The following is a 16,412-nucleotide window of genomic DNA, read 5'->3' as shown; positions in this document are numbered from 1 at the left end:
CCTCTTCACAACGGCGTCCCTCATAGCCTTAGTCGCTTTGGGAGATCAAACCCCCATAACCCAAACACTGTAGGGCGTTTTTTTTTGTTTTTGAAAAAAGATTTGGACTGTGAAATAACTAACACTAACAATTGAGCACACAACGCTCTAAACTGGACGAGTTCTTGTCAAGACTAACTGTAAATTACATTACGAAAAATTGAGGTAACACGCAAGGCCGGAATACAGTGGCGGCGCAAAAGTGAATGCGAAATGCACGCATTGCGTGCAAATAATAAACTAAACAACAAAATGATAAGTTCTTCTGACAGTTCTTAATTTACTTCGTCATTCAAAGGAATAAGAGGAAAGACAGCGTATGCCAGCGGGATAACTTTGCCAGAATAATGCTATGCGGATAATGCTTGACGATGTTACGTGAGCTGTCCCAACTCTGCTACGAGTCTCAGTGCCTTATTCTGGACTCAGCTTTGTTTTTTGATCCGAAGCGTGTCTTCAGGCCCTCTCTCTTCCGAATGCTGCTGAACAGCTCTCTTTGCGTTCGGTCATCGTCATACGCGCCAGGTGCGCCTGGTCATCAGCTTTACCGGCCAACTTTTCGTTGAGGTCACCGCCAAACACTTCTATTGAGTCGCTGCCGGCTTTCACCAAGGAAGCGCCACCAGAGTCTGAGACGTTGCCTTTCTCAGGCTCGGATGAGGACCAGTTGCGCTTCTCTTTTTTTCAGAATCACCGTCTGAGCAGTGGTTCTTCCGAGCTGACTTCTTCGTCAGCTGGCCTACGCCAGATTTAGCGCCTCCTTTGCAGTCAACCATCGAGTGGTCTTTGCCGTCACTGGCTGAAGGAGACCTGAAGTTTTCCTCGGGCTGTAACTTCTGCGGTGGACTCTGAGTCAGACCTTTTCCCTTTGGCGACCATGAGAGCTGCTCGTCCGAGTCGTCGGGGCAGTCGCTGTCCTGACTTCTGAACTCATACGCTAAGCTGCCTTCACCCGTCACCATACTGCGCGCACGAACAGGGCCCTGCGATGACGTCGAGAGTCAGGCGTTCATGAAACACTGTTTGCTCAGATGGTGTTTTCGTTGCTATAGACACGCTGTCGCTAGAGGCATTCAGCAAACTAAGCAGAGGATTTGTGCCTTGGGTTGTCGCTAACACTGTCCGTTCACTGTCCTTAAATTGGCCAACAAAGAAGCGATGCGCACATCAGACAGAACCACAGCCGTAGCAGCTTCTTCTTCAGCGAAACCTTTGTCTTCTTCGACACTGCGTACGCAGCGGCACGAGACAGCATTCATTCTACAGATTTGCATTAATCGAAATGAACGAAGGATTGATTTACAAAGCGACAGACTTATAATACGAAGAGTGAACACAACAATACGAAAAGTAAATACTGCGATTATGTAGATAAAAACCACCGTATGAGCGAATTACTACATCTTTTTAATAACGATGATTGCTTCGAGGTTATGGTTCAGGTCTGTGAGATGCTCTGTAGCAGTACATGATCAGCGCCACCGTCCGTTATAAAGGGATAAGTCCTAAATCCAAACCAATCAGTAGCCGAGCGTCCTAACCACTGAGCCACCGCGGCGGGTCAAACGCTGCAGATATTAAATCAGGTATCAGGTGCAGTGTCCGAAACTCGAAAGGCGCTGCCTACTGTTTCAAGCCGAGCCACGCTCGCTGCAGCGTGCTGGAAGTAGGAGGGGCAAATGAAAGGAGAGCAAAGAGTGAAAAAAAAAGACGCGCCGCGCTAATATGCCCCAGACCGATGGCGGAGGCAGTGAAACACCGGGCCGACCCGTGCCAGAGTGCTTCAAGGCAAGCACACCGCCGTATTCCAAAAATAAGCTTAACATCTTAGGTCCAAGGACCCACTGCAGATATTAAATCAGGTATGAGGTATAGTATCGGAAACGCGAAAGGCGCTCGTGTGCTGTGCGATGTCAGTGCATGTTAAAGATTCACAGGTGGTCTAAATTATTCCGGAGCCCTCCACTACGGCAACCATTTACTGCTTCTTTTACAACCCGTGGTGGCTCAGTGGTTAGGCGCTCGGCTACTGATCCGGAGTTCCCCGGTTCGAACCCGACCGCGGCGGATGCATTTTTATGGAGGTAAAACGCTAAGGCGCCCGTGTGCTGTGCGATGTCAGTGCACGTTAAAGATCCCCATGTGGTCCAAATTATTCCGGAGCCCTCCAGTACGGCACCTCTTCCTTCCTTTCTTCTCTAACTCCCTCGTTTATCTCTTCCCTAACGGCGCGGTTCAGATGTCCAACAATATATAACACATACTACGCCATGCATCCTTTCCCCAAAAACCAATTATTTTATTATTCTTTCACTACCACTTTCCTCTTCCCCTTCGGTGCGGTTTGGGTGTCCACCGAGATGAGACAATTACTGCACCGTTTACTTTCCTCAAAAAGCCTACTTTTCAAGGGCCAATTTCATAATAGTAATTGGTTTTTGGGGGAAAGGAAATGGCGCAATATCTGTCTCATATATTCGTTGGACACCTGAACCGCGCCGTAAGGGCAGGGATAAAGGAGGGAGTGAAAGAAGAAAGGAAGAAGAGGTGCCGCAGTGGAGGACTCCGGAATAATTTCGACCACCTGGGGATCTTTAACGTGCACTGACATCGCACAGCACACGGGCGCCTTAGCGTTTTTCCTCCATAAAAACGCAGCCGCCGCGGTCGGGTTCGAACCCGGGAACTCCGGATCAGTAGTCGAGCGCCCTAACCACTGAGCCACCGCGGAGGGTAGGCCAGTTTTCATTGTAAGCACACGACAGTTTTTTTGCGGTTCGTCTTCAACAGAGTAAAAATGAAGAGTAAAAATATTTCCCCTTTGACTAAATCTCAGATCCTAATATGGCATTGATTAAAACTTCAATGCAACGTCGACAGTACACCGTTACCATTGATAGCAAGCAAGGGTTCCACTTATACTTTGAAATTTTTGAGCAAAAGCCTCCTATTGAATCACTAACTTTTTGTGCGCTGAATGAATAAGCTAGCGGTACCTAATCAAGTAAGCAGCGGCTCTAATTGCAATGCTGTCGACTTCGGAGCCGGATTTTGATATTTGTGCATAAACACGGGCTAAAATTCCCGCGTTGATGTTCGCCACCGGTCGGTTTTGTAACTAATTGCCTCGGCCATATATATATTATGTGCTCGCGTACCCTTTTTGAATGCATTGATTGCTGGCCTCTCGGCGAAATAAACCCCTTTTTGTATTTAAGGATATGTAGCTATAGCTAGCCAGCCTGTCTTCGTAAACTTCATTTTTATGGACTTTTTCGAAACTTGGGATTACTTAAATTAACCTTGCAATTATGGCGCGATAGTTTTAAAGTATCCGTGCGGTCGGTTAGGGATTCCGTGGCGAACCATTACGCAGATATCGGCATGCTTTCACGTGCCATCACATCCTGCTGTATTACCAGTCATCGCACATAATCATCCGTGACGCTGATTAGTGGCCCTTAAAACAAAGTTTTCCTTTAATGCCTTTTGCCCACACTGCTGTGCAGCCTGCCTGTGCAAACCCTCTGTTTATCCACCTGAACAAACATCCTCATTTGTGAAGTAGAGGCCCCGGCTCCCGACCGAAGGGACTCCGGTTCGCTTCCGCCTGAAAACCACCTGAAGCAAAGTCTGTACTAGCCTAGCGGCGCCGATTTCGCTGCGTCTGCACGAATGACCTTGAACAGGACGATAGTAACTGCGTAAGTAACGGCGTGACTCGCACCAGCTGCAGACGCGCGCTCCGCCGTCGTCGCGGCGGCTGCGCGCTGCCTATCCAGTGTCTCGCTATGGACGAAGCAAGTCAGCCGGAGCCGAAGTCCTCGAGATTGCGTGCTCGCTGACGTCGGGCCGATTCTGATCACCCTGTCCACATTTCCAACCGTGCGAGGGATTTAGCAATCGATAGCGAGCGTGAATGCGATGAATGGCTATCCGAAGGCAAGGGTCCGCGGGAGCTTCGCCTGGCTCGACGGCGAGATAAAAGATGCCGAATGAAGACAGCGACGAGCTTCGTTAGCAGCCGAGGAGGAGAGTGGGGAGCCGCTGGTAGTGAGTTCTCGCACTGCGGAATGCACAACGAACCACGTGCTCCATCTGTCTGTCAGACTGTGCTTCGGCCACGAAAACCTTAGGGACTCCACGTATAATCCTTGCTTTCGCGTGCACTACTAGGGTTAGCAGAGCTAAGCCCCAGCCATTTTTTTCTTTGCAGCGAACCTACTTTTCTACGTCTCTACACCCATTCCACGAATCTAGATTTCCCAGCCGCGCGGAGGCGGGGTTTTCCAGAGAAGAGGACCATAAGTGCTTTTGCTTTAATAGGTTTGGCGAAAAACTTTATTTAGCGAAGGCAAAAAAGCAAAGAAAATTATGCAGGGACGCCGTGGGTGGCCTTCTGGCTGCCGGTCGTGTGGCCTCCATGTCATGCTTGGCGGCTACTTCCGCTGCTCAGGTCGTCACCGTAGCTGAATGCACGGCTCCGAGCTGGCCAAAGATGCCTCCCATGGCTGCGGACTGTTCAAGTGCCAGGATGCGGTGGCCGAGAGTGCCGGACATCAATAAAGAATGTGAGCGTTGCCTGCTCGCGTGTGGCTGCAGAGCGTGCATTCCGGTGTGAATTGGCACCGGGGTGAATAAGGGCAAGGCGGGCAGGAGAGAGGAAAGTGTTGGCACCTGTTAACGGCGCCTCATGCTCTGTTGGAGCTTAGAGAGGGACTTGTGAGGGGGAGGGAGGGATAAATAGAAGTCGCGGTGATGCAAGGTGATGTCATGATGTGAGGAATAGGTAATGCAACGTTAGTCACCGCCTTGATGTCTTCTCATATCGAGGATTGACATCGGTCATATTTGATGGCAGTTGAAAGGTGTAATTGTATTTCATATATTTTCTTATTGCTCCTTACTAGTAGTAACAAGTAGCACCGTTTGCAATCCACACTTGTGAGATAACTCACGCTGGCTCTATAAAACACAATTAGACGGCTGCGGCTCGCACTTACCGTAGACATTGCAATGGCACCCTGATGAGTTTAAAGTAACAAAGAACTCCACGTAAGTACACTCCATCTACGTTGTCACCGAACAAAGACCATCGGAAGCGATCTTGCCCGACTTTGCCTTCGCCTACAAACCACAGTTAAGGAGGCAACCCTGTGAAACCATTTCCCCTCGTACACACCAGGGAGGCCATGATGACAACCCTCGACGCAATTGTCAGGGCGTCACCGACGGGGACAACCTCGACGTCGTCGCCGGCCTGGACAGTATTCTGAGTTTGTGTTTAAAAAGCGTCCTAATCTGCCGCAGCGGCCGCACCTGATTGGTCGAAACGGCAGAAGCGGATGTCGGAAAGGTTGCCACTGTGAGCGGCGGCATGGATGTGTCTGCGATGCGGTTGCCGCAGTGAAACGTCGAGCTTCGCTATTTATGTTTACCAACAAACGGAACGAGACCAATGCGACCGAAGAAACATTCACCCACAAGTTTAGTTGCCCGTCTGATCTTTAAAGGGGTAAAATCTGTAACATATAATAAGGAGGCCAAAATAAACTTAGGAAGGAAAGATGGTGAAGAAGACGACGTGGATTAACCGAATAATAAAGAAGATGAAGAAGCATTCGGTGAGGTGGAGAGAGATTATTGGTGAAGAGAAGACGACGACACGGCTTACGTGGAGCAACGCCAAGGCTATAAAAGGGCGAGGCACTGGGGGTTAGGGGAAGAACAGAGAACCGCAGGCTCCGGCGGGTCAGGGACGCATCGGCTGGAAGAGAGCGACACCGGCTACTGCTCCGGTGAGCTCGCGTTCTACGCCTTCGCATCGTTGACTACCTGCCGTGCCTGAGCCCGTCCCTGAGAGTCAACGGAGGACGCTACCACCTGCTACGGCCAAGGGAGTCTCCAGAGCTGTTTCCACCCATACGGGTGGTGCCCCCAACGCCAACAACACCGGCATCACCTCCACGGGCGCTTGGACAGGAAGCTTATACGACGCAGCCAGTGACGCCGCCTCGACGCCGGCTACGGCTTTCATTGAACGCCGCAGCCGCACCCAACCAACCGCGAGCACGAACGCCGACCACGAATAGTAGAACGCTAGTAGTAGACGCTGGCAGCAATGTGCCCGGGTTTTGTGTATTCATAGTATTTGTGTTTTGTGTTACTTTTGTTAGTTTTGTGTTCTAGTGTGTGTGTCACGTAGGGGGCAATAAATGTGCGTTTGTGTGAGTACACCTGTCGCCTAGTCCATTCTTTCGGTCTGCGTGTTTTTCAGGGAGATCCGTGACAAAGATTAGTGGCGAGCCTGTGCCAGGATTCATTTCCTTTTTCTTTTTTGCTTTGTCTCAGATTTTTTCGATCTCTCGCCAGCAGAAAGTATGAATTCGGCAAGAAGGTTCGAATTGGCGCTCAAGCTTCGGTTAAGCAAGGAGGAGGCGATGCACCTCTGCGACCAGCAGAAAGAGGAGACAGATAGGCAGAGAGAGGAAAGGGCGCAAGCACGCACAGAATCTCGCGAAGCAGATGAGAGAGCTCGCGAAGTAGATAAAAGAGGTCGCGAAGCAGATGAGAGAGCTCGCGAGGCAGAAGAGCGAGAATCTAGAAGAGCTCGCGATTCAGAAGAGCGATAAGCTAGAAGAGCTCGGGAGGCAGAAGAACAGGAAAAAGAAGGATAGAACGGGAGGTATAGTTTCTTTTGTGGAAACAGGCGCATGTAGCGGGAGGATCTGAGGGGATCACATACAGTGATCAGCGTTCCTTATCGGGTAGAGAATCTCCTAGACCGGCCAGAATTTGTCCAAGGAAGCTGATGGCTCCCTTAGATGACAGAAGAGATGATCTAGACACTTATCTGCAACGATTCGAGCGGATAACTTTGGGACAAGGCTGGGAGCGCAGTGAATGGGCCACGGCATTCAGCATGTGTTTAGCCGGAGAGGCGCTGATTGTGTTTGGAAGGATGCCTGCTGCTGAATTCATTGACTACGAGAAAGTCAAAAAGGCGCTCCTCCAAAGATTCAGGCTTAGGGCAGAGGGCTTTAGTGAGATATTTCGCACCGTGAAACCTGGGGATTAGGAAACCGCTAAGCAGTTTTCCTGCAGGCTGACCAACTGTTTGATAGGTGGCTTGATAGGTCAAAGACAGAAAAGAGTTTCGAAGGAGTGCGTGACAAGCTCGTCACAGAGCAATTTTTAGCGAGTTATAGCTCAAAGCTAATGCTATTCCTGAAAGAAAGAAAGTTGTGTTCATTAGAAGAGTTCGCCGACACTGCAGACCAATTCCTCGAGGCTCAATGGCTAAGAAATTTGAGTAAGGCAAAGGAGGAAACCCAAAATATCTAGGAGACAGATGCGAGAATACCAAGAGCATATGGCGGTGCATCTAAGGCACCAGTCAGGTGTGTTCACTGCGGCAAGGTAGGACACCATGCAGTTGCCTGTCGGACTAGTAGCGCTGCCCAAAAAAACACAGGCTGTGTGTCAAGGTTTTAAGAGGAGGGGTCATACTCTGGATGACTGCCGATACAGAACGCAGGACCGAGCTGCATGCGTTGTCGACTATAGGGCAGAACTTGTCACGCCACCTGATGTTCCACAGCTGAAAGGAGAGCAAACGCTTCTGGAAAATGAGGCGGTGAATGGAACACCCAAGTCGAAAGCAGCAATGCCGGTGGTGGTTGAGCAAATAGGGGACCGTCCTATATTGGTGCTTAGAGAGAGCGGAGCAAACACTGTTTTGGTTCGGACAAGCCTGGTCAAGGACGAGGATCTTACAGGGTAAGCGTCGGCCGTCACTCTTGTAGATAGCACAGTAAGGTACCTTCCTGAAGCCAGGATTCTAGTGTCCACGCCACATAATATGGGGCAGGTAGTGGCAAAATGCATGGACCAACCTGTCTATTCCTGGTGAATGGTGTCTATTCCTGGTGAATGGGCGCAACAAGTACCGTGTTTAGGGCCCCGGTGACAATCCGCATTCACTGTCAGCCGGACACCTAAACACGGCACTTAATACGCTCTAATGGGGCCTGCAAAGGTTTGATGGTAAATCAAGTCACAGTTGAAAATAATTGCCTTACCTGTAGACTGCGTTTCATGAAACTGCAGAAAAAATCGAAGAGCGCGCAGAGCTCCTGGTATGCAAAAGTGACATGTTCCCATTGACAAAACAGAGTGGTTGTTTCCTGGTGATTGGGCGCACCAAATACCGTGTTTAGGTGTCCGGTGGCATCCGCGTTCACTGTCATCCGGACACCTAAACACGGCACTTAATATTTTGTCATGGGGCCTGCAAAGGATTGATGGTAAATAAAGCCACAGTGGAACAGAAATGCAAAAGCTGTAAACTGTGCGTCTCATGAAACCCGGCAGAAAAAAAAATCGAAGAGCGCGCAAAGCTCGTGGAGTGCAGAACTTACCGAATCCTAATGAGAGGACATGGTGGTAGATTCCTCGTGATGATAGGGCCCACCAATTGCCATGTTTAGGGCCTTCGACGACAAAATGCATTCACTGTCAGCCGGAACCCTAAACACGGCAATTAGTATGCAGTAATTGGCACTGCAAAGGACTTATGGTAAATAAAATCAGAGTGGAATAGAATTACACTATTTGTAAACTGTTCACCTTATGAAATCCTGTTGAAAAAATAGAAGAGTGCACAGAAATGATGGTGTGGAAAACAACACATTCCCAATGATGACATGATGATAGCGCGCCCCATGTACCATGGTTAGGGACCTCGGAGACAATATCATCCACTGTCACCCAGAGCCCTAAACACGACACTTAATACGCTGTAATAAGCCCTGCAAAGGATTGATGGCAAATAACCTCAATGTTGAACGGAATTGCATTAGCAGTAAACTGTGCGTTTTATAAAATCCTGCCGAAATAAATATAAGAGCGCACAAAGCTCGTGGTGTTCAAAACATACTCGTTCCCAGTGAAAGGGCAACGTGGTATGTTGCTGGCGATGATAGGGCGCACATAGGCCCTGTTTAGAGGCCCCGGAGACAAAATGCATTCACTGCCAATCAGAACGCTAAACACGCTCTAATGGGCCCTGCTAAAGATTGATGGTAAATCAAATCACAGTGGAACGGAATTGCATTAAATGTAAACTGAGCATTTCACGAAACCCTGCACAAAAAATGGAAGAACGCACAAGACTGGTGGTGTGCAACACCTACACATTCCCTATCAGAGTATATAGTGGTAGTTTTCCTGGCGGTGATAGGGCGCACCAAGAACAATGTTTAGGGCCCCCGACAATATGCATTCACTGTCAGCCGGAACGCTAAACACGGCAATTCATAAGCAGTAATTGGCCCTGCAAACGACTTATGGCAAATAAAATCAGAGTGCAACAGAATTACACTAGTTGTTAGCTGTTCACCTCATGAAATCCTGCAGAAAAAATAGAACAGTGCACAAAGATGGTGGTGTGGAAAACAACACATTCCCAATAATGACATGATGATAGCTCGCACCAAGTACCATGGTTAGGGACCTCGGAGACAATATGCATCCACTGTCACCCAGAACTCTAAACACGACAATTTATACGCTGTAAAAAGCCCTGCAAAGGATTGATGGCAAATAAACTCAATGTGGAACGGAATTGCATTAGCAATAAACTGTGCGTTTTATGAAATCCTGCCGAAATGAATGTAAGAGCGCGCAAAGCTACTGGTATGCAAAAGTGACATATTCCCAATGAGAAGACATAGTGGTTGTTCCCTGGTGATTGGGCGCACCAAGTACCGTGTTTAGGTCCCGAGTGACATCCACATTCACTGTCAGCCGGACACCTAAACACGGCACTTAATACGCTGTAATGGGCCTGCAAAAGATTGATGGTAAATAAAGCCACAGTGGAACGGAAATGCAATAGCTGTGAACTCTGCGTCTCATGAAACCCGGCAGAAAAAAAATCGAAGAGCGCGCAAAGCTCGTGGAGTGCAAAACTTACGCAATCACAATGAGAGGACATGGTGGTAGATTCCTCGTGATGATAGGGCCCACCAATTGCCATGTTTAGGGCCCCGGACGACAATATGCATTCACTGTCAGCCGGAACTCTAAGCACGGCAATTGGTACGCAGTAATTGGCCCTGCAAAGGACTTATGGTAAATCAAATCAGAGTGGAACAGAATTACACTGTTTGTAAACTGTTCACCTCATGAAATCCTGTAGAAAAAATACAAGAGTGCACAGAAATGATGGTGTGTAAAACAACACATTCCCAATGATGACATGATGATAGCGCGCACCAAGTGCCATGGTTAGGGACATCGGAGACAATATTCATCCACTGTCACCCAGAACCCTAAACACGTAACTTATTACGCTGTAATAAGCCCTGCAATGGATTGATGGCAAATAAACTCAATGTGCAACGGAATTGCATTAGCAGTAAACTGTGCGTTTTATGAAAACCTGCTGAAATAATGCAAGAGCGCACAAAGCTTGTGGTGTGCAAAACCTACTCGTTCCCTGTGAAAGGACAACGTGGTATGTTCCTCGCGATGATAGGGCGCACATAGGACCATGTTTAGGGGCCCCGGAGACAAAATGCATTCACTGTCACTCACAACGTTACACACGCTCTAATGGGCCCTGCTTAAGATTGATGGTTAACCAAATCGCAGTGGAACGGAATTGCATTACATGTAAACTGAGCATTTCACGAAACCCTGCACAAAAAATGGAAGAACGCACAAGACTTGTGGTGTGCAACACCTACACATTCCCTATCAGAGTATATACTGGTAGTTTTGCTGGCGGTGATAGGGCGCACCAAGAACAATGTTTAGGGCCCCCGACGACAATATGCATTCACTGTCAGCTGGAAGGCTAAACACGGCAATTAATAGGCAGTAATTGGCCCTGCAAACGACTTATGGTAAATCAAATCAGAGTGGAGCAGAATTACACTAGTTGTTAGCTGTTCACCTCATGAAATCCTGCAGAAAAAATAGAAGAGTGGACAAGGATGGTGGTTTGGAAAACAACACATTCCCAATGATGACATGATGATACCGCCCACCAAGTACGATGGTTAGGGACCTCGGAGACAATATGCATCCACTATCACCCAGAACCCTAAACACGACACATAATACGCTGTAATGAGCCCTGCGAAGGATTGATGGTAAATCAAGTCACAGTGGAAAAGAAGTGCTTTACCTGTAGACTGCGTTTCATGAAACTCTGCAGAAAAAATCGAAGAGCGCGCAAAGCTCCTGGTATGCAAAAGAGACATATTCCCAATGAGAAGACATAGTGATTTCTTCCTGGTGATTGGGCGCAACAAGTAACGTGTTTAGGTCCCCGGTGACAATCCGCACTCACTGTCAGCCGGACACCTAAACACGACAATTAATACGCAGTAATTGGCCCTGCATACGACCTATGGTAAATCAAATCAGAGTGGAACAGGATTACACTAGTTGTTAGCCGTTCACCTCCTGAAATCCTGCAGAAAAACTAGAAGAGTACACAAAGATGATGGTGGGGAAAACAACACATTTCCAATGATGACTTGATGATAGCGCGCACCAAGTACCCAGGTTACTAACCTCGGAGACAATATGCATCCACTGTCACCCCGAACCCTAAACACGACACTTAATTCGCTGTAAGGATTCCTGCAAAGGATTGATGGCAAATAAACTCAATGTGGAACGGAATTGCATTAGCAGTAAACTGTGCGTTTTATGAAATCCTGTCGAAATAAATGTAAGAGCGCCCAAAGCTCGTGGTGTGCAAAACCTACTCGTTCCCAGTGGAAGGGGAATGTGGTATGTTCCTCGCAATGATAGGGCGCACATTGGACCATGTTTAGGGACCCCGGAGACAAAATGCATTCACTGTCAGTCAGAACGCTAAACATGCTCTAAAGGGCCCTGCTAAAGATTGATGGTAAATCAAATCACAGTGCAATGGAATTGAATTAGCTGTAAGCTGAGCATTTCAAGAAACCCTGCACAAAAAATGGAAGAGCGCACAAGACTGGTGGTGTTCAACACCTACACATTCCCAATCAGAATACATAGTGGTAGTTTTCAGGCGGTGATAGGGCGCACCAAGAACAATGTTTGGGGCCCCCGACGACAATATGCATTCACTGTCAGCCGGAACGCCAAACACGGCAAATAATACGCAGTAATTGGCCCTGCAAACGACTTATGGTAAATCAAATCAGAGTGGAACAGGATTACACTAGTTGTTAGCCGTTCACCTCCTGAAATCCTGCAGAAAAACTAGAAGAGTACACAAAGATGGTGATGTAGAAAACAACACATTCCCAATGGTGACATGATAGCGCGCACCAAGTACCATGTTTAGGGACCTCTGAGACAATATGCATCCACTGTCACACAGAACCCTAAACACGACAATTAATACGCTGTAATAAGCCGTGCAAGGAATTGATGGCACATAAAGTCGATTTTGAACGGAATTGCATTAGCAGTAAACTGTGCGTTTTATGAATACCTGTCGAAATAAATGTAAGAGCGCCCAAAGCTTGTGGTGTGGAAAACTTACTCGTTCCCAGTGAAAGAGCAACGTGGTATGTTTCTCGCCATGATAGGGCACACATAGGACCGTGTTTAGAGACCGCGGAGACAAAATGCATTCACTCTCAGTCACAACGCTAAACACGACACTTAATACGCTGTAATGGGCCCTTGCGAAGGATTGATGGTAAATCAAGTCACAGTGGAAAAGGATTGCATTACCTGTAGACTTTGCGTTTCATGAAACTGCGAAAAACTCGAAGAGCGCGCAAAGCTCCAGGTGTGCAAAACTTACATATTCCCAATGAGAAGACATAGTGGTTGTTTCCTGGATCTGGCGCACCAAGTACCGTGTTTAGGTCCCCGGTTACAATCCGCATTCACTGTCAGCCGGACACCTAAACACGGCACTTAATACGCTGTAATGGGGCCTGCAAAGGATTGATGGTAAAACAAGTCATAGTGGAACGGAAATGCAATAGCTGTAAACTGTGTTTCATGAAACCCTGCAGAAGAAATGGAAGAGCACGTAACAAAACTCCTGGTGTGCAAAACTGACATATTCCCAATAAGGGGACATGGTGGTATGTTCCTCGCGAAGATAGGGGGCACAAATTACCATATTTCGGGATCTCGGAGACAATATGCATCCACTGTCACCCAGAACGCTAACCACGACGCTTATTACGCTCTATTAAGCCCAGCAAAAATTGATGGTAAACCAAGAAACAGTGGAAAATAATTGCCTTACCTGTAGACTGCGTTTCAGGAAACTCTGCAGAAAAAATCGAAGAGCGCGCAAAGCTCCTGGTGTGCAAAACTGACATATTCCCAGTAAGAAGACATAGTGGTAGTTTCCTGGTGAATGGGCGCACCAAGTACCGTGTTTAGGGCCCCGGTGACAATCGGCATTCACTGTCAGCCGGACACCTAAACACGGCACTTAATAAGCTCTAATGGGGCCTGCAAAGGTTTGATGGTAAATCAAGTCACAGTTGAAAATAATTGCCTTACCTGTAGACTTTGCGTTTCATGAAACTCTGCAGAAAAAATCGAAGAGCGCGCAAAGCTCCTGTTGTGCAAAACTGACATACTTCCATTGAGAACACATAGTGGTTAATTCCTGGTGATTGGGAGCACCAAATACCGTGTTTAGGTCCCCGGTGGCATCCGCGTTCACTGTCATCCGGACACCAAAACACGGCACTTAATATGCTGTAATGGGGCCTGCAAAGGATTGATGGTTAATCAAGTAAGAGTGGAGCAAAATTCCTTTAGCGGTAAACTGCGTTTCACGAAAGCCTACAGAAGAAATGAAATAGCGCGCCACAAAACTCATGGTGTGCAAAACTGACATATTCCCAATGAGAAGACATAGTGGTTGTTTCCTGGTGATTGGGCGCACCAAGTACCATGTTTAGGTCCCAGGTGACAATCGGCACTCACTGTCAGCCGGACACCTAAACACGGCACTTAATACGCTGTAATGGGGCCTGCAAAGGATTGATGGTAAATAAAGCCACAGTGGAACGGAAATGCAATAGCTGTAAACTGTACATCTCATGAAGCCCGGAAGAAAAATAGAAGCGTGCACAAAGCTCTTGAAGTGCAAAACTTACGCAATCCCAATCAAAGGACATGGTGGTAGATTCCTGGTGATGATAGGGCCCAACAATTGTCATGTTTAGGGCCCCCGACGACAATATGCATTCACTGTCAGCCGGAACCGTTAACACGGCAATTAGTACACAGTAATAGGCCCTACAAAGGACTTATTTTAAATCAAATCAGAGTGGAGCAGAAATACACTAGTTGTAAAATGTTCAACTCATGAAATCCTGCAGAAAAAATGGAAGAGTGCAGAATGATGGTGGTGTGGAAAACAACACATTCACCAATGGTGACATGATGATAGCGCGCACCAAGTACCGTGGTTGGGGACCTCGGAGACAATATGCATCCATTGTCACCAAGAACCCTTAACACGAAACATAATACGCTGTAATGAGCCCTGCGAAGGATTGATGGTAAATCAAGTCACAGTGGAAAACAATTGCATTACCTGTAGACTTCGCGGTTTATTTATCTCTGCGGAAGAAATGGAACAGCGGGCAACAAAACTCCTGGTGTGCAAAACTGTCATATTACCAATAAGAGGACATGGTGGTACATTACTCGCGATGATAGGGGCACCAAGTATCATATTTAGGGACCTCGGAGACAATATGCATCCACTGTCACCCAGAACCCTAAACACGACGCTTAATACGCTGTATTAAGCCAAGCAAAAATTTGATCGTAAACCAAGTCACAGTGGAAAATATTTGCCTTACCTGTAGACATTGCGTTTCATAAAACTCTGCAGAAAAAATCGAAGAGCGCGCGAAGCTCCTGCTATGCAAAAGTGACATATTCCCAATGAGAATACATAGTGGTTGTTTCCTGGTGATTTGGCGCGCTAAATTTCGAGTTTAGGTCTCCGGTGGCATCCGCGTTCACCGACATCCGGACACCTAAACACGGCACTTAATATGCTGTAATGGGGCCTGCATAGGATTGATGGTAAATAAAGCCACAATGGAACGGAAATGCAATAGCTGTAAACTGTGCATCTCATGAAACCCGGCAGAAAAAATCGAAGAGCGCGCAATGCTACTGGAGTGCAAAACTTACGCAATCCTAATGAGAGGACATGGTGGTAGATTCCTCGTGATGATAGGGCCCACCATTTGCCATGTTTAGGGCCTCCGACGACAATATGCATTCACTGTCAGCCGGAACCATAAACACGGCAATTAGTATGCAGTAAATGGCCCTGCACAGGACTTATGGTAAAGCAAATCAGAGTGGACTACAATTACACTATTTGTAAACTGTTCACCAAATGAAATCCTATAGAAAAAATAGAACAGTGCACAAAGATGATGGTGTGGAAAACAACACATTCCCAATGATGACATGATGATGCGCGCACCAAGTACCATGGTTAGGAACCTCGGAAACAATATGCATCCACTGTCACCCAGAACCCTAAACACGACACATAATACGCTGTAATGAGCCATGCGAAGGATTGATGGTAAATCAAGTCACAGTGGAAAAGAATTGCATTACCTGTAGACTTTGCGTTTTATGAAACTGCAGAAAAATCGAAGAGCACGCACAGCTGGTGTGCAAAACTGACATATTCCCAATGAGAAGACAGTGGTTGTTTCCTGGTGATTGGGCGCACCAATTACCGTGTTTAGGTCCCCAGTGACAATTCGCATTCACTGACAGCCGGACACCTAAACACGGCAATTAATACGCTGTAACGGGGCCTACAAAGGATTGATGGTAAATCAAGTCACAGTGGAAAAGGAATGCAATAGCTGTAAACAGTGTATCTCGTGAAGCCCGGCAGAAAAAATAGAAGCGTGCACAAAGCTCGTGAAGTGCAAAACTTACGCTATCCCAATCAGAATACATGGTGGTAGATTCCTCGTGATGATAGGGCCCACCAATTGTCATGTTTAGGGCCCCGGTGACAATATGCATTACTGTCAACCGGAACCCTAAACACGGCAATTAATACGCAGTAATTGGCCCTGCAAAGGACTTATGGTAAATCAAATCAGAGTGGAACAGAATTACACTTGTTGTTAGCTGTTCGCCTCATGAAATCCTGCAGAAAAAAATGGAAGAGTGCACAAAGATGGTGGTGTGGAAAACAACACATTCCCAATGGTGGCATGATGATAGCGCGCACCAAGTACGATGGTTAGGTACCTCGGAGACAATATGCATCCACAGTCACCCAGAACCCTAAACACGACACTTAATACGCTGTAATGAGCAATGCGAAG

General features: G+C 47.4%; 1 protein-coding gene across 1 annotated transcript in view; it reads right to left on the bottom strand.

Annotated features, from left to right (window-relative positions):
* Positions 1 to 1,001, bottom strand: part of LOC144109797 (uncharacterized) — a 31,934-nt gene extending 30,933 nt beyond the window's left edge. Inside the window, exon 1 of the mRNA XM_077642587.1 lies at positions 734 to 1,001. Within this exon, the coding sequence (XP_077498713.1) occupies positions 734 to 1,001 (268 nt within the window). The remainder of the gene's footprint in view (positions 1 to 733) is intronic.
* Between the last annotated feature and the right edge of the window lie 15,411 nt (positions 1,002 to 16,412).

Source organism: Amblyomma americanum, chromosome 11 (genome assembly GCF_052857255.1).
Source record: "Amblyomma americanum isolate KBUSLIRL-KWMA chromosome 11, ASM5285725v1, whole genome shotgun sequence".
NCBI classification, from domain to species: Eukaryota; Metazoa; Arthropoda; class Arachnida; order Ixodida; family Ixodidae; genus Amblyomma; species Amblyomma americanum.
Note: the sequence above shows the minus strand (reverse complement) of the source record. Positions and strands in the feature narration are given on the sequence as shown.